Source organism: Cantharellus anzutake, assembly GCF_015039405.1.
Source record: "Cantharellus anzutake strain C23 chromosome Unknown EI90scaffold_13, whole genome shotgun sequence".
In the NCBI taxonomy this organism is placed as follows: Eukaryota; Fungi; Basidiomycota; class Agaricomycetes; order Cantharellales; family Hydnaceae; genus Cantharellus; species Cantharellus anzutake.
Genome location: NW_024066963.1, coordinates 518,992 through 538,731, shown reverse-complemented (window position 1 = coordinate 538,731; position 19,740 = coordinate 518,992). Strand labels below are relative to the sequence as shown.

General features: G+C 49.0%; 9 protein-coding genes across 9 annotated transcripts; 6 read left to right on the top strand and 3 right to left on the bottom strand.

Moving 5' to 3' along the window:
* Window positions 1–1,190: 1,190 nt before the first annotated feature.
* Window positions 1,191–3,985, bottom strand: EI90DRAFT_2913210 (uncharacterized protein; the record flags this gene model as incomplete). Its single annotated transcript, XM_039054492.1, has 11 exons — window positions 1,191–1,392; window positions 1,448–1,566; window positions 1,624–1,865; window positions 1,925–2,047; window positions 2,105–2,180; window positions 2,235–2,643; window positions 2,699–3,398; window positions 3,447–3,568; window positions 3,619–3,677; window positions 3,737–3,850; window positions 3,908–3,985. The coding sequence occupies 11 exons, from the start codon at window positions 3,983–3,985 to the stop codon at window positions 1,191–1,193; spliced, it is 2,244 nt and encodes a 747-aa protein (XP_038918585.1).
* Window positions 3,986–4,379: 394 nt separating this feature from the next.
* Window positions 4,380–6,539, top strand: EI90DRAFT_3048058 (uncharacterized protein). The gene has a single exon (XM_039059598.1). It carries the CDS (start codon window positions 4,405–4,407, stop codon window positions 6,271–6,273), a length of 1,869 nt encoding a protein of 622 aa, XP_038918584.1. The 5' UTR covers window positions 4,380–4,404; the 3' UTR covers window positions 6,274–6,539.
* On the bottom strand, window positions 6,308–8,047 carry EI90DRAFT_3048056 (Septin-domain-containing protein). Its single transcript, XM_039059597.1, has 8 exons — window positions 7,955–8,047; window positions 7,838–7,889; window positions 7,664–7,776; window positions 7,368–7,603; window positions 7,197–7,314; window positions 6,948–7,143; window positions 6,632–6,891; window positions 6,308–6,574 (listed from the first exon to the last, which is right to left on the bottom strand). The coding sequence occupies exons 1-8, from the start codon at window positions 8,027–8,029 to the stop codon at window positions 6,452–6,454; spliced, it is 1,173 nt and encodes a 390-aa protein (XP_038918583.1). The 5' UTR covers window positions 8,030–8,047; the 3' UTR covers window positions 6,308–6,451.
* A 559-nt stretch (window positions 8,048–8,606) lies between these two features.
* On the bottom strand, window positions 8,607–9,785 carry EI90DRAFT_3048051 (Acireductone dioxygenase ARD family). Its single transcript, XM_039059596.1, has 5 exons — window positions 9,488–9,785; window positions 9,187–9,438; window positions 9,052–9,116; window positions 8,873–9,000; window positions 8,607–8,818 (listed from the first exon to the last, which is right to left on the bottom strand). The coding sequence occupies exons 1-5, from the start codon at window positions 9,499–9,501 to the stop codon at window positions 8,729–8,731; spliced, it is 549 nt and encodes a 182-aa protein (XP_038918582.1). The 5' UTR covers window positions 9,502–9,785; the 3' UTR covers window positions 8,607–8,728.
* A 209-nt stretch (window positions 9,786–9,994) lies between these two features.
* EI90DRAFT_3048047 (uncharacterized protein) lies at window positions 9,995–10,712 on the top strand. The gene has a single exon (XM_039059595.1). The coding sequence runs from the start codon at window positions 10,166–10,168 to the stop codon at window positions 10,655–10,657; it is 492 nt and encodes a 163-aa protein (XP_038918581.1). The 5' UTR covers window positions 9,995–10,165; the 3' UTR covers window positions 10,658–10,712.
* Window positions 10,713–10,985: 273 nt separating this feature from the next.
* EI90DRAFT_321232 (uncharacterized protein) lies at window positions 10,986–12,738 on the top strand. The gene is made up of 4 exons (XM_039066451.1): window positions 10,986–11,243; window positions 11,315–11,747; window positions 11,798–12,537; window positions 12,593–12,738. Exons 1-3 carry the CDS (start codon window positions 11,205–11,207, stop codon window positions 12,499–12,501), a joined length of 1,176 nt encoding a protein of 391 aa, XP_038918580.1. The 5' UTR covers window positions 10,986–11,204; the 3' UTR covers window positions 12,502–12,537; window positions 12,593–12,738.
* Window positions 12,739–13,851: 1,113 nt separating this feature from the next.
* On the top strand, window positions 13,852–16,722 carry EI90DRAFT_2969688 (CFS1-like protein). Its single transcript, XM_039055665.1, has 14 exons — window positions 13,852–14,325; window positions 14,385–14,553; window positions 14,610–14,623; window positions 14,684–14,745; window positions 14,813–14,940; window positions 15,016–15,259; window positions 15,330–15,524; window positions 15,588–15,703; window positions 15,759–15,879; window positions 15,946–15,955; window positions 16,018–16,144; window positions 16,218–16,228; window positions 16,300–16,373; window positions 16,434–16,722. Exons 1-14 carry the CDS (start codon window positions 14,277–14,279, stop codon window positions 16,458–16,460), a joined length of 1,347 nt encoding a protein of 448 aa, XP_038918579.1. The 5' UTR covers window positions 13,852–14,276; the 3' UTR covers window positions 16,461–16,722.
* Window positions 16,723–16,728: 6 nt separating this feature from the next.
* Window positions 16,729–18,717, top strand: EI90DRAFT_3048037 (phosphatase 2C-like domain-containing protein). Its single transcript, XM_039059594.1, has 4 exons — window positions 16,729–17,354; window positions 17,477–18,209; window positions 18,289–18,465; window positions 18,540–18,717. The coding sequence occupies exons 1-3, from the start codon at window positions 16,794–16,796 to the stop codon at window positions 18,372–18,374; spliced, it is 1,380 nt and encodes a 459-aa protein (XP_038918578.1). The 5' UTR covers window positions 16,729–16,793; the 3' UTR covers window positions 18,375–18,465; window positions 18,540–18,717.
* A 128-nt stretch (window positions 18,718–18,845) lies between these two features.
* EI90DRAFT_3048036 (uncharacterized protein) lies at window positions 18,846–19,685 on the top strand (the record flags this gene model as incomplete). Its single annotated transcript, XM_039059593.1, has 1 exon — window positions 18,846–19,685. A coding segment is annotated over exon 1 (454 nt), but the record flags the coding sequence as incomplete, so codon positions are not given.
* Window positions 19,686–19,740: the final 55 nt, after the last annotated feature.

Genomic DNA, 19,740 nt, shown 5'->3' with positions numbered 1-19,740 from the left:
AAGATCATGCATCGACAAAGTTCATGCCTGCAGACCCATGCAATGCCAACCTTAATTTAAACGTTTATCTTCCCGAGACATGGTATTTTATTGCTACTGAGCAGAATTTGGGATGCAGCCAGGTAGCCAGCCTGCGGGCATGCCAAATTGGAAAAGTAAAAATGCATCTATCTTGGAGGATCTCGGCACTATCTGGGAAAAACTTGAAGTTCATGAGATATATAGAGGGATAACAGCTATGGTCTCCAAGAACAATGCGTCCCGTGGAGAAATTCGGTAAATCCCAAATGACCAGCCGATTTTTCCGGAATGGCTCCGATACTAATCCTCTCTATCGCTTATTCGAAGTCGGCCGTGTGGCGGGAGGACGTCGGCAACTCGAGACAATGGAGCACTCACCCTCCCCAAGAAAAGCCAATCCCTGAACCAAAATATCACTCCGCCACTGCAGAGGGATTTTTCCGCAGTGACATCAAACACACTACGATCCCTCCAAAGAGTCGCCATTGACCCGTCAAGCTTCGTTTCTGCCACCGGTTGGCTCCACGGAGGACTTGATCAAGGTCCTGAGAACGACCCGGCCTCGCTCCCAGATGCCTAAGCTTATGTAGTCTTCGGAAGGCCTGTTATGCCAGTGTGCATTGGCCCAGCTCTGGATGCCAATAAACCTTCAATGAGGTATAAGAGACTAGCGCACTTTGTGCAGAGTGCGAAGCTTCCCTCTTGTGCAAGGTAAATTCCTTGGAGCACAAGTCACCGCTCTCCGCACACACTATCCCTAGTGAGGATTAGAGATACACAGGTTCGGGCTGTCAAGAAGCCCGCTAAGAATCAGGGGTGTTCCCCGGATTGTGTGAACTAGCGCGGACGTGTCCATGCATGGCTGAGGGCTTCTTGCTTCGGAGAGGCGGGAAATGATCATCCAGATTGTCAACCAGTACAGAGATTACGAACATGATCATTTCAAGATACCTGAGGACCGTGGAAACTGAGTTTCACAGACGAATGGGGTTATGAGTTAGAAATGTATGTCCTGGGGTGCCATGATGTGATTAGAGGATATTGGGATGTATGGGATAGGTGATATGGGAGACGAAAGTGAAAAGCGAAAGATGCAACAATCTACAATGTTGAACCAATGATTGCTACGTTATAGCGTTCTGCTTCAGATTGTGGCGTCACCGTAAGTTCTAGTGAGAGCGGTTTAGCTTCTTCGTCTCAGCAGGACTTTCAATGTCATGCTCAGCCTTCCTCTTCTTGACGCGAACTTCGGCATCACTGTCCTTCACGACGATGGCTCTCCTCTTGTTAATGATTCGTTGTAGTGCTCGTTTCGTCTCTCCGTCGGGGAAAGTCTTGAGATCAAAGTATTGGGAGGCGAATTCGAGCAGCCTAGAACAGTGAATAATAAGCTCCTGTGATCCCTTCAGTGCCGTGGCGCAATTACCATTCGCCCTGTACAGTAGTCACCGTACGGATGTAAGGTTGGCCGGTCAATACGAATTCGTTAAAGAGAACCCATTCCGGTTCCGAATCGAGGCCACAAGTAGGATGTAATCGGACAAGCTATTGGAACAGCTATCAACCCCTTGCTAGCACTAGCATTGACATGTGTGAACATACTTGGTTGTCCTTGACTGTTGAATACGTCTTTCGCTGATTCTCTTTGCGCGCGATCTGCATGAAGAAAGCACAAACTAAGGATTTCCGAATATTGACGTAAAGTTTCCCTTGGTCCGTAGTGGATACAAGGTCAATATCGTGCTTCTCCATCATGGATTTAATTTGTGTCCGTATGTTTTGGGCCTGAGTGAGCGCCCTATCAGCCAAATAATTATTCCATGCCCATTTTTTATCCTGCATATCTATCCAATTGCAAGATGATTAAAGATAGAACGAGAATCACGAGATATACTTTGCTTACTATGCATATAATTGTTATACACGTTCAGGAGTGTAAGATGGTCACTCTCTGGAATGGTAAATAGGGCTTTAGCTGCATCGGCTTCGGCGCGTCGGTCGGGGGGACGAATGAAAACGGCTGGGGCTATTATGACATACGGGGGTGAGCAACCACTGGTGATTACTTCGGACGCCCACATACCAGAAAGCATGGAAGCAATAGTTAGAACCTCATTGCTGCAAGAAAATTCAACACTTGATATCAATAGCTTCGAAAGCTAATGGACGAAATTGTGAGAAGTGGCAAGGGTCACAAATCCAATGTGACTGACTTGAGGATCCAGTGGGAACTCTGCCATGATTCTCCCGAGGTCTGTCAATTCTCCGTCATCGTCCAATGCACGGAGATAGTTCAATAGCTCTAAAGCACGCATAATCGTTTCCGGAGCTGGACTGTCCATGTAGTCAAAGTGCACTAAGTCGGTTATTCCGAGTTTAATCAATTCAAGAACAGTGTTGGAAAGGTTGGATCGAAGTATTTCTGGATGCGTCTGCTCTTCCAGTTCCGACATGAAATCCTTCTCGGTGTATAATCGAAAGCATTTTCCTGGCCGAGTTCGACCCGCACGACCTGCTCGCTGCTGGGCCGACGCTTTAGAGATCGGAGAAACGAGCAAAGATTCAACTCGGATGCGAGGATTGTAGACTTTCTGTTTCGAGAAACCGGGATCAACAACGTATCTGAAAAATGACTCACAATTGGTGCGATTCGCAGGCTGAACGTCAGGGTACTTACACAATTCCATCGATTGTTAGCGATGTTTCTGCAATGTTTGTTGAAACGACTACTTTTCGTCCCGGAGGCCCTCCATCTTTCACAGGAGGTGGCGGGTCATCGAAAATTCGCTGCTGCTGCATCGGAGGCAGTGATGCATACAGAGGTATACAAACCAAGGGTCCAACAAGATTGGGGTTGTTCTTTTGGAGGTCATCCGCCTCTATTCTGATCTTGCGACAGGAATCTTCAATCTCCTCTTCTCCTGTTAAGAAGACTAGGATATCCCCCGGCTCTTCAGCTTGATGTATCATGAGGACTGTGCGAATCGCAGCCTCAACGTAGTCTGGTTCGGGCTGTTGCGTATAGAAGGTTTCAACGGGGAATGTGCGGCCAGGGACTTTAAGCAAGGGGGCAAGCTTCCCAGGCTCCAAACTGAAGTAAGTTTGGAACTTGAGCGCATCGAGAGTGGCACTCATAACAATCAACTTGAAATCCGATCGTTTCCGTACGATGTCTTTTAGAAGGCCCATGAGAATATCGGTGGCCAAGGTGCGCTCGTGGGCTTCATCAAGGATGATCGTGGAATAACGAGAGAGTGTGGGGTCGGACATGGCTTCTCGAAGCAGCATACCATCGGTCATATACTTGAGGAAGGTCTTTCCTGGCTCCGTCATATCCTCAAAACGGATGGTATATCCCACTTCTTTTCCAAGTTGGACTGTAGATAGCTATGAGATCAGCGCTACAAAAACCCGGAGACACGTACCGTCCAGTTCATCCGCGACGCGCCGCGCCACCGACATCGCAGCCACTCGGCGGGGTTGAGTGCATCCCACTATCTTCCCTCTAGTGTGTGGTAAATCAGAGTATACAACAAACTGAGGTATCCTTTATAAACTCATCAATAATTGACAAGTAGATAGAGAAGACAAACAAACTGGGTGGTTTTTCCTGAACCTGTTTCCCCAATCATAACCATAACCTGAGTCTTCCTTAGCTAAATGTGGTAGAATTGAGCGTGCCGCGAAGATGAGCAACATAAAGTCTCCAGCTCACCATGTCATACAGTTCATCCAATTTACTGTAAACTGGGAGTTTTTTTCGGGATTCCAAAATCCTTTTATATTTGGAAGTGTAAGGTAGCTTTGTAAATGGATTAGTGTCTCCGTTCTGAGATGCGTAGTCAGCACAATGGAGAATCTCACTTCGGAGAATATGGAAACTGACTAGGATGCTCTCAGCCTGCTTCACAGTCACATATCGTGGTACAAGTCCTTCCAAAGGGTCATCGTTCATCGGAGGCATGCTTTCTCTGCACGTTCTATAATCTTGGTGGCTTATTCTTGGGAGGCGATTGAGCGCCAACAACCTATTCAACGAATTTTTCGCAGTTCAGGCGCTTGGGAAAATCACGTGCCTCACATTCCTGTTTTGGAAGCTAGCGGTCTGTGACGATGACAAGAACCGTTGCAATAATAGGTACGTCCTCTGCCCAGTAGAATCCACGAACGAGTGCTCAACGTCAAGCTGGCACCAAGGCGCAGGCACGGGATTTTTCCGCTAGTTCGATTCCGTACTTGACCTCTGATTCACCATCCTCAGGATTGTCGGGGATTTCTGCTGCTAAAGCATGCCGCGAGGCCGGGCTGGATCCTAGAATCTTTGAGAAATCCACCTCTCTTGGAGGCATCTGGTCCCCGGGGTCCTCCTTCTGTCGTCAATCGATGCGTACCAACCTCTCACGTCACACTTGCTCTTTTGGCGATCACGCTTGGCCGATCAAACCGATCTTTCCTGCAGTAAGGGATATGCATAATTATATATCCTCATACTCTCAAAGTAGCCTAGACCCTAAAAGCATCAGCCTACAACACACCGTTGTTGGCGTCGAGCGTTCGGACTTGCGATGGAAAGTGTCATGGAAGAGTGAACGGGGTGGTCTTGAACGAGAGACATTCGACTATCTGATAATTTCCTCGGGGTTCTTCAGCACAAAGTGTATACCCGAAATACCTGGCCTCCAATCATTCCCAGGAGTAATCATGCACAGTTCAGACTATCGTGAACACTCTCAAGTGGAAGGGAAACGAGTGGCCATCGTCGGAGATTCTTTCAGTGCTGCGGAGCTCGCCGGCGAAATAGCCCCACTCACGAGAAGGCTGACACATATCCATCCACGTCCTTTCTACGTCTTCCCCCGCTTTCTTCCTTTGAAGAGTGGGCAATCCGCGTCAACTTTTGTGCCAATTGATCTCGCATTCTTCTCGAAGTCCAAAAGAAAGTTTCCACATGAAGCAACGGTTCCATCCGAGGAGGATCTGCGTTCCAAGCACCAGTATTTCCAAAACCTATGCGGAGACCAAGGTTTGATTGCACCTGGGTTGTCTGTCAAACCCAACCAGAGCCCGTTTGTCATTATCTCCGATCACTATCTGAACTCTGTGAGAGATGAGTCGATCGATTTGGTGGAAGGTTACGTTGAATCAGTGGCCGGTTCTGCCTTGACCTTGTCCAGTGGCAAAATCATTGACGAGCCCTACGACGTTCTTATCATGGCCACTGGGTTCCGATCCGATCTGTCTTACCTATCAACTGAAATCCAAAATGTCATCGATTACAATCCTCGGGACACTCACCACCCATTCCTCGCCCACCGACTTACTTTCCATCCCGAACTCCCTAATGCAGCCTTTATTGGAATGTATCGTGGTCCTTACATGGGTGTCGTCATGTTGCAGTCACATTGGGTTGCAGGAGTATTCTCAGGCAAATTGCAAGGACCTACTGCAGAGGAGTTGGCCCGTGGCTTGTCTGCAGAGAAGGCCCTTCGCGACACGTTCCCAAGGCCCCAGTTTCCTCACTCTGACTATGTCGGCATTCTCAACGATCTTGGCGATACGCTCGGCTTGACACCTTCGTCGTTGTGGCCAGACCGCAACACAGAAGTCGTCATTCCGGCACAATACATAGCAGGCGACGCGTTGAGGTCTGAAGCCTCGCGACTTCTCCAGGATGTTGAGAGCGACCTCGCTGCTGCTGAAAAAGGCAGATGGGTGGCGGCAGCAGTATACAGTGCGTGGCAAGGGTCGTGGAAAATCAGGCGTCGGTTGGAAAGTGCGAATTCGCATTTACCAAGCGGAAATTTCGAAGGAACGGCAAGTTTCAGACGAAGGGTGATGGATATGGATGCCGATGATCCAAAGATGGAGTATGGGTACCTTGAGCAAGGCAAACTGACGACGGAGACTGGAATGTCATTCGATGCACAACGACGCTATCGTTATCACTATTCCGAAGAGAGCGACCGGATCGATGCATACTTTGACGACTCTTCTGACAAAAAGTTCTTCCATTCTCTTCGATTCCTTCCTCCTGGAGAGGAGAGTGCGGAGGGAGGGGTTTGGGCCCCGTGGGTCGCAGAGACGAGAAAGGGATGGTGTGCAGTGGGAGAACATTTATGCGCTCCAGACACTTACGTGGCAGCATACTGGTTCCATTTCTCTGGAATCCATCTCAGTGAATGGAAGGTGACGTACAAAGTTAAGGGACCAAACAAGGATTATGTCGCTTCCGCAAGGTTCACTCGTCCATGAATCCACGCAAACCAATACTTATCATATCATTAAAAAGCACTGAAGGGGTCAAGGGTAACAAAGGAGCGGTACGGAGAATCGGATAGGTATAGAATGTACGTCTGGGAGAAGGAATGTAGAAGGGGTAAAGACCAAGAAATTCAGCGAAACATTGGAGAATAGATAATGTAACCCCAAATTATCGTCGCTGAGTACCACGCCCATAGCCAAGCTGAAGATTGTCCAGCTCCGATTCGAGGCCCTTTATGGCACTGTGAGCCAATTCCAAATCCTTGTTGAGCCTGTCGCGTTCCGCAATAAGCTATCAGACAGAGATGTGAACAAAGTGGCTCCTAAATCCAAAGTTTATTGTGCTCACATGCTGCTCCCACTGTCTGAAGCGAGCTTCCTCAGCCTTGACCTGCTCGGTGAATCTCCTGCGAAGAGCCTCCTCCTCTTCCTTGAACTTGGGATTTTCAATTTTCTTGACCTTGGGTTCCCCGAACTTGCGAGTCTCCATCTGCTGTTGGCGATAGTTCTCATAATGAATTTCCTCAGTGGTGGAAATCAAGTCGAGCATGTGAGTGCGAATGAGCAGGGAACGAAGCTTGCGGAAGTCACAGTGATTCTCGTTTTCGACTGTGGACGAGAGATGAACAGAGCTCGCCAAAAGTAGGGATACAGTCCAAAATTACCTTCAGCGACCCCCCAGAGGTATTCACGACCCTTGACGACACGACCGTCAGCCAGCTTGACGTCCTCGGTGCTACCGATGATGGAGAAGGGCATCGTGTTAATCAAGGTACGAGCCAAGTCTGCACTCTGCTCGTCATCCTGCTCAACTGGAGGCTGGTAAACGCGAATGCCTTGGGCGGCGATCACCTCACGAATCTGCAAGTGGAATTATAAGTGAAAACAGAGATTTGATAGGGGAGTCACCGTACACGTTGCTTGAAGACAGCCAAATCAGACTGTGTCAAAGTGTCGGCCTTTGCAATAACAGGGATCAAATTGACACGAGTCCCAAGACGCTTCATGATTTCAATATCCAAAGGCTTTAATCTATACCAGGAGACGTCAGATATGGCGAATATTCCACCTCGAGGTGTTCTTACGTATGTCCTGTCGGCCTAATGAAAAAGAGACATGCATGAACACGAAGATCAGTTTTCTCGCCCCGCTGTGGTTGCTGTTCCTGTCTCATGTAGATTTCATGCTGGTCATCGACGAAATCGATGATAGGTGCCCATGAATCACGGTTGTTAACGTAGTCACCAAAGCCAGGTGTGTCAATGACCGTAAGCTTGACCTTGAATGCCTTCTCTTCCAACTCGGCCTTGATGATATCAACCTGTTGGAACGATGTCTGAGCAATTCGGAGAGTTAGAAAGAGTAAGCGGGAAATATGTACCTCAGTAAGCTTGTCGAGCTGCTTTAAATGGCGGCGAGAATAGTTCTTGGGCGGGCAGAGCTCAGTCGCAAAGAGAGTGTTGATCAACGTCGACTTGCCCAATCCAGACTCGCCTGATTGCAAGCACGCTCACTGAAGAGATTCGTGCACATTTCAACATCGTGGTTTACATACCAACTACCATGACGGTGAAATGCGCTCCGCGTTTCGCGACAATTTTGTGCCTCTAAGTCGTCCCATTGATTTCAGCACAAAAAATGAATGGGCATGACAGCACACGCTGAGACGCACCTGGTTTGGCAAGTTGGCAATACCTATGCCAGAGAGATTCACTGAGGACGCCATTGTTGGTGCGATTGAGCTCATTCGGGACGTTTTCGTAAAAGCGGCGAAGCGTAAGTTTTGCTTCCGCTTAGCTGATCACGCGAATATCAGAGATCCCTTCATCGGTTTGCTTCTTCAGGTTGTTCTGAGTACCAGCTCCTTAGGGTGCCTGCCTGCACCTGCATGACGGAGCGGACTCCCTGTTAGCTGAAAGGGAAATGTTATTGCCAGGTTCACGGCCCAGATCCGAACGCATGGTCACTGCACACCCGAACTCCCTGAGGCCATTTATTTCCATAACTCGCGTTCTCGTTTTGGGGGTCAAAATGATGCCGTACCTTTCCAATTTCTGTCCATCGTAGTGTTGCCTTGCACTCAAGATCTCCCTCCGATTTAAAAAAAAGGACCGCCACAGATAGTGTGCACCTGTAATCTGTTCCGGCTCATAGTCAAGATTCCTTTCCGCACTGGATGTACTGCGTGAGAATGATGCTCCTCACTTGCATTTCTATACCTTCGCTAGTTGCCACTCAGCCCTCACCAGTACGTGGAATGGTCCGTCCATGCTTAAGTCCTTACAGTTCGGGAACGAGTGTCGGAAGGGGGGAATTATTGACATGCGAAAGAATCAGAACTTGAATCAATTTGATCGTTAGCAGGCGATCTATATACACTCCCAGATTGCAAGCAATAGTTCTACGGTCTTTCCTTCATGCTACGATGGTTATGCCAGCATGGAGTTCATCTATTGGCTTCCTGGATGTATTTAACCCTGAAGGGATTGATATCTGTGTCTCCAGATCGGTTGTATGCAATCCATCTTGGTTCATCCTGCCGTTGTAAACTCAGTCGTCATACATGTCATCGCAAATTCTGGCTTCTCACCTTGAAGAGACGCAACGCCTTGACGGCATTAAATTCATCCAGAGTGAAGCGGTGGTAAATGCCTGCAGGGAGGACTAACAAATCACCAGGAATGACATGGATCCTGATCCAGGCGTCCGACTTCAACTCTAGGAAGGGTTGAGCGTGTGGAGCCATGATATTTGAGGTGCGTTGCCTACCTCGGACGTCAAAGAAACCTGATCCACTTAGGATAAATCTGATCTCTTCATCTTCATGTAAATGTCTAAGTGATCACGCAAAATGGCTTTCACTGAACATCCAGCAACACTCAAAGAACATGCGAGAATACTCACTCCTCAAAGAAGATTTTGAGCTTGGCCTCATATAGGTCCCCCAGACCCTCTTTTGTCACATTGATAACATCACGGTTTTTGTAACCGTTTTCCGCGGCGATCCTGTCAATCTCAGGCTCCCAGTTTTGAGGCGAAACCGACCAGTAGAGAACACCCGAGATCCTCAGTGTTTCTAATGTAACAGGACGGTCGGGGGAGTAAGCATGCGCCAACTTCTGATCGGGGTTCTGAGCGAACGATTCTTCGTTAAACCTGTAGCAATGTGTAAGCAAGCGTTGGCGGCATCCACAGACAGGCTTGCCAGTAAGCTTTCATCGTTTAGGATGTGTATGAGAGATAGGGGTGAGGGGGCCGTTCTTCGACACAGTGCAAGTGACGAAATCCTTTCGAGACATTTGTGGAATTCCTGATATGGAAAGTGGAGGTGCGTTTCGCTGCCCAGTTGGAAGAACGAGCCTATTGAGAGGAACATCCTGAAGTCCATTGATGCACCGAGTCGTATCTCGGCTGAATCATCGTCCAAGGCGGTTCTCCCCATATTCTGTCATACCGATGGAGTATGGAGGATCCTTGATAAGTTCAATGCAATTCCACAGAAGACTCCCTCATAGTTCCACAACAGCGTTAGTACATAGCAATAAAAGCTACCGTTCCGGCCCGAGAGCCCAATCCAAGTGCGCACGATTATATACATACTTCAAGCTTCCACAAAGCTCATCAAGTCCAGACTTCCTATTTTCCGGCCGCCGGTGAGAATTGTTCAATCTTACTTCCCACGGTCACCTGCTACAATCGGAGGGAACTCATGGCCTTGCGATGGCGTCGCCGGGGGAAGATAGTCATTCCGACATACAATGCCCCCGCCCGCGAGTTCAGGTCAGTATGTCCTTTCAATGTCCATCATTTTTCAACTTTTTTTTTCGTCGTACATCTCTCCTTCAGGAACGGCAAGGAATGATAGACATGACACTGAAAGTTTATGCACAATCGGTCCATTTGGAAGTCAATCATATTCCCCGCCGTAAATTTACATCCCTTCCAGAATTTTCTAGCGTCTTTTTCAGTTCCGCTTTGGTGTGCGCAAGACGACAAGCTTTCACGGTTCGAATACACGATTCATTGGTTGCCTACCGGATTTCCTCAAAAATGTTTGCCACACCTGTTAACCGTCCCTGGGTGTTCCAAATTGCAGTATCCCGTGATCGCCACGGCCCCCACACTCATGCAAACAGGCGAAACAATTAATATTGATATTGAGTGTGAATTACCGCAGCCTCAATATTATGTATCAGTGGAGACACAAGCATCAGGTGCATGCTGGGCTTGTACTTTGTCAGACAGCGGATACCGAGGCGTGGAGATAACGGTTTCATGGCCCGTGAGCCGAGCAGGCTTAGAGGTATATATGAGTCCCCGCTGGCAACCGAGAGCGGCCCATGAACCACTTTGTGGCTCAGGCAAGAAACACTAAATATGTCTTCTGCCATAAGTCTCGGGTCCCGCTTAGGTTGTCCCGACATTCGTTGTGGTTGGCGGTACGTGCATAGGCAGGTCTATAAGTACGTGCACCCTTTTAACCTTTCGCGATGCGTGCGATTCATCTGGAAGTATTTATGTAATGGTACTAGAAAGTCATGTGCATTGATAACCCTTCCCCTCTGGTATAGCCACCGTGAAAACCGAGAAGTGCTAATGCATGTCTCAGCGGACGAGGGGGTTGATTCCCGGGACATTTGTGCGCACGAGCATTCATATTGTTTGCCAGACTTGATGTTGATTCTCAATCAACGTTCATGCTGAATGGGACCCGGGAGTCCCCCTCCTGCAGATACTTCTGTTCGGTCCCAGAACTCTCTTGGCCGAATAAGTGGATTGGCACGAAAGTCCAGCCATTGGTGGACCGTGGAAGAGGGTGTGGCAGTGCGTTGGCATTCGCCGACCAAGCCTCCCTCGTGACTTGAACATTCTCCAGAAACATCGAAGCGGAATCGACGGCACTCCTCCTATTGGTAGAGGTGATGTCGATGACGGAACAAACAAAAATCTCTGAAAACAAAGTATGCGCCTACAATAAATGGCGCCCACTTTACTGAAAGCTGAATGTTGGTTGTGTCAAAATGCTGTTTAGGATCGCATGTCCAAGGCTCTAGGCGCCGCATTTTTGGGCCACCAAGTTGAACAGCTCGAGAATAGGGCTTTTACTGGCGCTTCCGGTAGGGGCGGCAGAGGCCGTGGTGGTCGTGGACGTCCTTGGGCTGGGCCCGACTCTCAGGCTCGTGGCAGCGCGGGAAACCCGGTAGCACGCAGTAACGTCCGCGGTGGCGGCAGTAGTGGTGTTCCGGTCCTGATTCCCCCCAAAGAGCATGCGCAAGTAGGACGAAAGAGGTCTTTCACTCTCCATCCGGACCCCGATGCCAAGCCGATTGTCCCAAGAGAGCGCGAGAGGACCGCAATGGCCAATATCATCATCCTCGATGCGAGTATTCTCGTCCATGCCCTCGGTCAGGTTAAGCGTTGGTGCAAGGAAGAAAGGAAGGAGATACTTGTGATCCCGCTAGAAGGTGTGCCCCTATTGCTCTTTCCAGTTACAGGACTGATTCTTCAAGGGCAGCTCTGAATACACTTGACTTACTGAAGAAAGGCGGATCAACCATTGCCATCCATGCTCGCGCCGCGTCCCGATTCTTGGAGGCGCAAGTAGGCACTAATCCACGAATACGTGTGCAGGGAGACGAGCAATTCATTCCATGGGACGACCTATATTCTCGGGCAACGGGGGCCAGTTCTGAGCAAGCCACAACAGACACACCCGGTGACTTCGCATTGCCGTCTCAAGAACATGCACCAGAATGGATGCGTCAGATCGTGTGTTGCACGGGTTGGGAAACCCTCGCTGCTTCTGCCCCACTGCCCGAGGGTGGTCCAGCTCATCACAAGAAACCAAACCGAGTGGCTCTCGCTATCATCAAACCCAATCTCAGTCCTGCGGCGCTCGAGACTCAGGATTCTTCAGTGATCAAACATCTTCCGCGTACAACGGGCGATCTTCTCCGACTTTGGGCCCCTAAACTGGGATTGAACCTGCTTCAAATCGATCAAGGGGCGTCTGAGCGTCAGGAAAGTCGTGGTGACAGACACAAGAGCTCCACGTCGGAATACGGTGGCCATCACAGGCGAGGTGGCCGTTCTTCCGCCGATGAAAGTCGTGGGCTAGTGGAAAAAGTAAAGAATGGTCTGAACACCAACAGCCCAGTCGCCATCGGTGGTGCGGCGAAGATACGATTATTGGCGCGTGGGGAGAAACTTGACCCTTGATTGACATTCTAGTTGTTTCGGCCCTGGTAAATCAAAGTAGGTGAAATCTGTCGCTGTATCTTGGGTAGCTGACACGCCCTCATTGCGCTAGAGACAGCCTTATTAAATTGCTCCGGCGTTATGTTCCGTGGCGAACCGGTGTTCGCCGCTCGGACTGCACAACATTCATGGCGTCACCATCAATCTGCGTAATGGCGTTATCGCTCCGCTGACATTTGTTTGGCTACTACTCATCCAGCATCATGGACGGTTTATCGCACGGCCTGTGGGAAGGAGTCCGCGGCTGATTTGTAACCGCTTGTGATGTCTGCGGGTTTTCAGCTTGTGTTTTCGCTGACTGTGACCGTTATATTTCCAGCGACGAAGGACTTAACGATTCCGATTCCTCTTATTTACCGAGTCTCTCATACGCTCTCCTGTCTTCGAAAGTGAATGGGAATGGCGGGGATAACTTAATATGGAACGTTCACGATGTGGCACCAGAAAAGCTGGCCGACTTGGACTGAAATTAGGTGTCACATTCAATTTTCCAGAAGCGGGCATGCAACTTGTAGCGCCCGGTGCGATGTCCTCACCTTGAAGATTCAGATCTTTGTCCATGTTTTTTTAATATGTTTCTCTGATCGTGGTCCGATATGATACCATTTTCCTTGTGACCTCATCGATTTGGATCTGCGATATCCAGATATCGTCTTATATCAAGGGAGGAAGCTTCGTGGGATGAGGGACCCCCATCGGATTTATCGCACGGTTGGATCACGCAGCGCAAGGCCATCAGAGTCACACACACTCCCAGATAACATCAAGTATGAATGAGGGCGTTTCATTTCAAGCAGGCAGTATAAGAGAATAAGATGCCACATCCATGAGAAGTGACCGATCAGTGGGGCTCAATTGCACATGCGAACGTGAGGATGCGGACCGTTTCATTTACCTGGAGGCGAACAGAACCGCTCGACGTCGTTGTCCAGGTCTTTTAGCCGGGAATTAATGGGAGGGGGAGCCCTAGTTGCATGAATTGCAAGTCGGAAAGCAGCACATACGCTTTAGTGGAAGCAGGTATAATGATTGGTTGGTACAATTTAGGCACTCTCAGAAACGGAACGACAATTTTCGTAATTGATTTGCAATACTATCAGGGATCCAACCTCGTCGTAATCAGTGTTTTGAAGCAACGAATTTTCGGAGAGACAAAGGCGCAAGAATGGAGCAGTGTTTCCTAATATGGTAATTTTGTAACAGCATGGCCTTTCAGTCGTTTCTGGATCATTAGTTTCGGCAGAATTCCATGTAAAAAGTGCGGGAGAAAAGAAGTTTTCTCGGTCAGCCACATGTTACAGTTGTTGAGTTCTCCAACGTCCTACAGCAAGGTACAATCGCTTTCCATGGGAGCTCATGCTTCGGCCAGGGTTGGAGTCAAAGGATTCATCGACGTTAGCGACCTTCTGGCGATTTATTTCATGCAATCGTCACGCTTGTCACGTAACGGTTGGGACTGCTGTTTTCGCCCTTCGCCGTGATCCAAACCTTGAGCTCGAGTTAACCACTCTTGGGAAGAGCTAACAACTGATTCCCGGACCCTTACTCAATCCAGCGAGCCAATGAATTTACTCAGTACTGCTATCCTTGTTGACATAAGGCCGCCTTTTTTCGGATGGGGACTCGAGAGAGCTGGATCAGCTACTTAAATCCTCTCCCGCCTGGCAATATGAAGCTATTCATCATCTCCCCCCCCCGCTCTAGTCCTTTATCCTCAACACTTTCCGTCTTCTCAAATGATTTCGAAGCTGATGCACTCTATGACTATGTGTTATAATGAACTTGGCACGCACTCCTCATCCCCTGCTGCCCATGCACCCTATGCTCATCCCCTTTACCATCAGCCCGATTGTATCTCCTCTCTGTCCTTGAACAGGGCGTCAAGAAGGGAGAGCTTGTCGTCCAGGAGGGAGGTGCTGTTCGTCATACTTTCGGTAACCCCAAGACCGGCCGTTGCATCGGTGGCGTAGCTATCCAAGTCAAGGACGAACGATTCTGGGGGAAAGTGCTAGGGTACGATATTTGATGTGTTCTTAGACCATTTTCTGATTATCTTTTCTATTCTACAGTGGCTCAGATTTAGGCAAGTAGTCCATGCCAGAGTCGGAAACGTGCTGTCGATCAACACCATCTCTCTCGATAGGCTTCGCTGAAGCGTACATGCTTGGATACGTGGATTTGGAGGACATCAAGAAAGTCCTGAATGTACGTTCCGTTCGCTCGATTTTTTTTTTTGATTTACTGAAGCACGCGCGTGCTTCTTTTTGAATAGGTTTACCTGGACAACCGTGATTCCATGACGGCGATGGCAACTCCATTCTACCGTCTGTACTCTGTCCTGTCCGGTTTCAAGAATTACCTTCTGGGGCAAACCCTTGAAGCGGCTCATTTAAATGCCATGTAAGTTTCTGCGAACCATGATCATTTGTTCATTGCTCTCAACTCCGAGAATGGATTTGCGCCTTTATATTGTAGTGCCGGATATGATGTATCCAACGATCTTTTCCAAGCTTTCCTAAGTGAGGAAATGATGTACAGCTGTGCTTTGTGGGGTCCAGAAGAGGGGGGGGTGCGCGGGGACATCGAATATGGACCATCTATCCGAGATCTGGAGACGGCACAGTTACGCAAGATCCACCACGTACTCATGAAAGCGCGTGTTCGACCGGGTGATCGTGTTCTCGAATTTGGTACGGGGTGGGGTGCTCTGGCAATTGAGGTCGATAATTTCCTTTCTTGTCACTTGCCCCTATGTGCATTGCTCATACTCGAACGTTCATTGGCTCCAGGCTGCACGGACGTACGGGGCTACTGTTGACACGTTAACCCTTTCGGCAGAGCAGAAATTGCTCGCTGAAGAGCGGATTGAAGCAGTAGGACTATCGGACAAGATCACGGTCCACCTGCTCGACTACCGATGCTTGCCGGATTCGTTCCACAAGGCTTTTGATGCGTTCGTGAGCATCGAGATGGTTGAACACACCGTAAGCCCATTTTCTTTTTCCGCATTTCACACGGACTCGTGTTCAATGTGTGTGTGATTTCAGGGAGCTGCATATCATACGACATATTTCAGCATCATTGACTGGGCGCTGAAGAATGATCGGGGCGCAGCAGTCATCTCTGCTACCACGCAACCTGAGTCCCGGTACTCTGTCTGCCAGTACGTTCTTTGCCTTATGTTCCAAGCTAATGAAGACTAATATCTCCTCCATCAGAGCAACCGATTTTGGAAGGAAATACATTTGGCCGAAAGCTCTTCTTCCAAGTCCCACGGCGCTCATCACAGCTGCATATAAAGCCACTTCGGGAAAGATGACGCTAGAAAGTGTTGAAGATGTTAGTGGCTTTGGAATTGAATCACCAAAGCAGTAATTGCTAATATCATACCTTCTTTATTCACAGCATACGACGCGTGAGTTATCGCTTGCCTCCGCAGGCAGAGCCAGTGCTGACCTACATCTTCGTCCTTTACAGACTATCCGCGCACGTTACGGGAATGGGGACGTCGCCTGACAGCTAAGATCGACTCCGTGATAGCGCCGAAGCTATCGGAACAGTATCCGGAGTTACAGGATCCTAGACATCTAGAAACCTTCAGAAGGTGAGTTGATTCCTCACCCTTTCCCCGATGACTATTCATTCCATTTTATCATTCGTTCTCCTATCCTTTATAGGAAGTGGATGTGTAAGTTGCCTTTATAGCCTATAACGCGGGTTCCGCGGACAAGTAACTTACCCGTTCTTGAAACCACGTAGATCTCTTTGCGTACGCTGAAGCTGGGTTTTCGCGCGCTTATGCAACTTGCCACATGTTAACTTTCGTGAGGCCGGTGAGTGGGCACTTGTTATTAGATCAGATTCAGCACTCGCTAACCAATACCGTCATGAAGGAGAACGTCTCTGAATTTTGTGATTGAGAGCTTTACTCTTCGTTCGTTCTTATTTCAACTTGGGTCATTCGTTTTTTTTGTTACAGTTGTCAATTTGTTTTTGTTTTTGTTTTTTTATCCTCTGTTCTAACCGCTGTTCTCGACCTAGAAAAGCAGTTTCTAGTTTACTACGACTTTCGAATGTTGCAATGAGCACACGCTCATGCTGCAGCTCATGGTATATTTATCATCTTGTGTACGATAGCTATTTCGGCCACTCAAATGGAAGAACGTACACGTGACTCTCGTCTACTCACGGCGGAATGTTCCGTTCCGGAGTGAAGTCGTTTTCATCCTTCCGTGCCCCGCTGGACGTCTGCAATGATGAAGGCACATATCGCAAAGGCCGTCGTTAAACAGCCGAGGATGCGCTCGCTGTATACGGCGGCGTTATCTTCAGTCAACTCTTCATCTGTTGTACAATTTTTCGATTCGGGATATGCCCCTCCGAGGTTGAACCCAACACCCACTCTCACATTATATCCATCTGCCCAACAATCAAAATCCCAAACGTCGACTCAGCCAGCGACGTCTTTGGGTCTTTCCACTAGTCCAGTTCCGGTTCATTCTTCCGCGCAGCCCAGTTCATCGCGGACACCGCCTAATTCTCCCAGGACAATCCCTCCCATCTTCTTCCCGCCGCAGGTTCCTGTCACCCCGTCCTTCTTCCCTAGCATACTACAGTCAGCGGAACGCACACAGGCAAGGCCTGTCTACAGGCTTGACAGTGGCGCATACGGCATTCCAAAATGCCGGGGGAAATCTCCTGTGCACATGGCGCTTACATCAACATCATTAGAACCGTGTTCATCGGCACAGACATCACCTGAAGCTCTCGAGCTATCAGTGCAGGTTGGCGATGATAGCTACTTCATGCGCCCAGTAAGCTCCTTCCACTCCCTTCCCTCCACACATCCTTCCCACATTTCCTTGGTGCCTTCACACGCATTCAAACCGGCTTCTTGTTATCGCATTGGTTCCTGACCCAAGCCACTCTTTTATAGAATGCACTCGGCGTGGCAGACGGCGTTGGCGGCTGGTCTCAGAAACCGAATGGAAACAGTGCCTTGTTCTCGAGGAGATTGATGCATCATTGTTCGCATGAGATATCCTTGCTGTATCCACCATCTCCACCTGTTCCACCGACTTTTCCTCCTTACCTCACACCAGCCGCCGTCCTTGCGCCTTTACCATCATCGTTGGTTGATCCGAATCCGGTCGACATTCTTCAAAGGGCGTACGAACGGACTTTAGAGCTCTGCAAATCTGATGGAACGCTGGGTTCCTCGACAGCTTTACTTGCAATCCTTCTCACCCCTCCACATCCACATGCCCAACCCCAACTCCGCATTGCTCATGTTGGTGACTGTCTCATAAGCTTAATTCGAAAGAACGAATTAGTGTATCGCTCTTCCGAACAGCAACATAAATTCAATTATCCCTTCCAACTTGGGCCCCAATCGACGACAACACCTATCAAGGACGCATTACGTATGGACCTCGCGGTGCAGGAAGGAGATGTTATAATTGTTGCCAGTGACGGTATGGGTGACAATTTGTGGGATGAGGACGTTCTGGAGGAGGCGGTTAAATGGGGATCAGACGTCAAGGGATTAAGCGAAGCACTTGCCAAGCGAGCACTGAAAGTCAGCGAAGGAGGTGCTATTGTAGGTGAAACTCCTTTCGGCCGGCGGGCACATGAAGAGAAGCGAAGTCACATTGGAGGGAAAGCAGATGGTACGTTCAATTTTTGACGTGGACTTTCGCTTCAATTGCTAACGCATTTCTGATTTGTGCCGCGTGTGCGAATTTTCAGACATCAGTGTACTCGTTGCTGTCATTGAAGGATGCGATCCTATTGGACTAAGCATAAATTCCTGGTCTGCTCCCGCTTCGAGATAACATGACCCTGAAAGTCTGATGTCCCCCCACTATATGTATCGTTCGACACTTCATTGTCTTGATTCTTCGTGCAATTTGCACTTGTAACTATGTGAGTGATAACCCACTGTGCGATTATGTTCGAAGCTGCTGATTGTGCGGCACTCTCCACTCTCACGGTATAAGCTCCTATTGTGCAATCTGAAAAAAAAATGTGGCGTTCCAAGCCGCAGCCATCACTCGCTTCACCTGTTGTTCTCGCTCCCATGACTGGGGGTCAAACAGTTTCGCCGTCTCCTGCCTACCTATTTCAGCAACTTTTTGTGGTCTCCTCGCCAACTCGTCGTGCATACCGTGTACAACATACCTCGCAATGTCTTTCGTCATCAGATCACCCATTCGAACCTTCCTCAGCCATATCGCAACACAATGCATCATCTTTATCATCTCCAGTTACTCTCATTTAGCTTTCGATTGATATCTTCTCTTTGTGCTATGTTTCCGATTAAATACAGGATGTTCAGTTGTAACAATAGTCTTCCATGTATGACATAGCCAAACCACAACCCAATCCATGCACTGCTTTCGCGGTCACCGGTCAAGCACTCCACTTCATAAGTTGGGCTTCCTTCAGGACTCGCACCAGGATGCGAATCTTATCATTTGTTTGCATGGGATTGGCCGTGCGTGGGTAAAATCCCAGCCCCTGTCCGTTGCATACACGGGAGGAGCTGCGGTCTCGAATGTAGAACACGACTGGCTGGAGCTGGACTAATGTAGGAATGTCTCGGCCACGCTGCATTACTGACACGGTAACAGTGACAGGATCGAAATCGAACTCCATGCATGTTGGGATGTTACACGAGGCTTACGTCCTTTATGGTGCTTGCCGAGGCACTGGCCTCGGCAGAATCGAGCTCTCTCTTCCTGTGCACATGTTTGGCCAGCTCGGACTGCGTCCGCAATTGTTCAGAACACGGATTATGAGTCTGGCTGCTCCAAGGTTACGTTCTCGGGTAATAGGAGGATCCTGGCACGCATGTCTTCTCGCTACAATAAACAGCCGTAGCGTGTTCCTGGTTCCAGGTAACCCAATGCATGCAGCGTGCAGCGTGGAAGCGCATGGTGATTACGGAGTTGCACCCCGGTTGGTTGCAAAATTTGCGCTAGATAGGAAGGGCTTTGATATACAAGTGATACCTAGTCGCCATGCAGTACATTCACTGGCACGGCTAATATAGACCAATTGACGTTTATAGGCCCGAGCTACAGAAGTTACTTCGCACACGTAATGACTGGGCTTCTGTACTTCTGGTTCCATGCGCTAGTGACTGGTGCCATGCGTAATCACGCCAACCTGGTGCGTGGCACAATGCTACAGCACTCC

Coding starts and splice junctions, on each gene's coding strand:
- EI90DRAFT_3048058 (XM_039059598.1), top strand. CDS start 4,405: ATGCGTACCAACCTCTCACGTCACACTTGCTCTTTTGGCGATCACGCT.
- EI90DRAFT_3048056 (XM_039059597.1), bottom strand. CDS start 8,029: ATGAGCTCAATCGCACCAACAATGGCGTCCTCAGTGAATCTCTCTGGC. Junction 7,777..7,837: donor TTTCACCGTCATGGTAGTTG/GTATGTAAACCA, acceptor GCTTGCAATCAG/GCGAGTCTGGATTGGGCAAG. Junction 6,892..6,947: donor CCTCTGGGGGGTCGCTGAAG/GTAATTTTGGAC, acceptor TCTCGTCCACAG/TCGAAAACGAGAATCACTGT.
- EI90DRAFT_3048051 (XM_039059596.1), bottom strand. Junction 9,117..9,186: donor CTCAAAATCTTCTTTGAGGA/GTGAGTATTCTC, acceptor GTGATCACTTAG/ACATTTACATGAAGATGAAG. Junction 8,819..8,872: donor AGGCGTTGCGTCTCTTCAAG/GTGAGAAGCCAG, acceptor TTACAACGGCAG/GATGAACCAAGATGGATTGC.
- EI90DRAFT_3048047 (XM_039059595.1), top strand. CDS start 10,166: ATGCACAATCGGTCCATTTGGAAGTCAATCATATTCCCCGCCGTAAAT.
- EI90DRAFT_321232 (XM_039066451.1), top strand. CDS start 11,205: ATGTCGATGACGGAACAAACAAAAATCTCTGAAAACAAA. Junction 11,244..11,314: donor CAAAAATCTCTGAAAACAAA/GTATGCGCCTAC, acceptor AATGCTGTTTAG/GATCGCATGTCCAAGGCTCT. Junction 11,748..11,797: donor ACTTGTGATCCCGCTAGAAG/GTGTGCCCCTAT, acceptor CTTCAAGGGCAG/CTCTGAATACACTTGACTTA.
- EI90DRAFT_2969688 (XM_039055665.1), top strand. CDS start 14,277: ATGATTTCGAAGCTGATGCACTCTATGACTATGTGTTATAATGAACTT. Junction 14,941..15,015: donor GCGGCTCATTTAAATGCCAT/GTAAGTTTCTGC, acceptor TTTATATTGTAG/TGCCGGATATGATGTATCCA. Junction 15,260..15,329: donor GGGGTGCTCTGGCAATTGAG/GTCGATAATTTC, acceptor CATTGGCTCCAG/GCTGCACGGACGTACGGGGC.
- EI90DRAFT_3048037 (XM_039059594.1), top strand. CDS start 16,794: ATGATGAAGGCACATATCGCAAAGGCCGTCGTTAAACAGCCGAGGATG. Junction 17,355..17,476: donor ATAGCTACTTCATGCGCCCA/GTAAGCTCCTTC, acceptor ACTCTTTTATAG/AATGCACTCGGCGTGGCAGA. Junction 18,210..18,288: donor CATTGGAGGGAAAGCAGATG/GTACGTTCAATT, acceptor GCGAATTTTCAG/ACATCAGTGTACTCGTTGCT.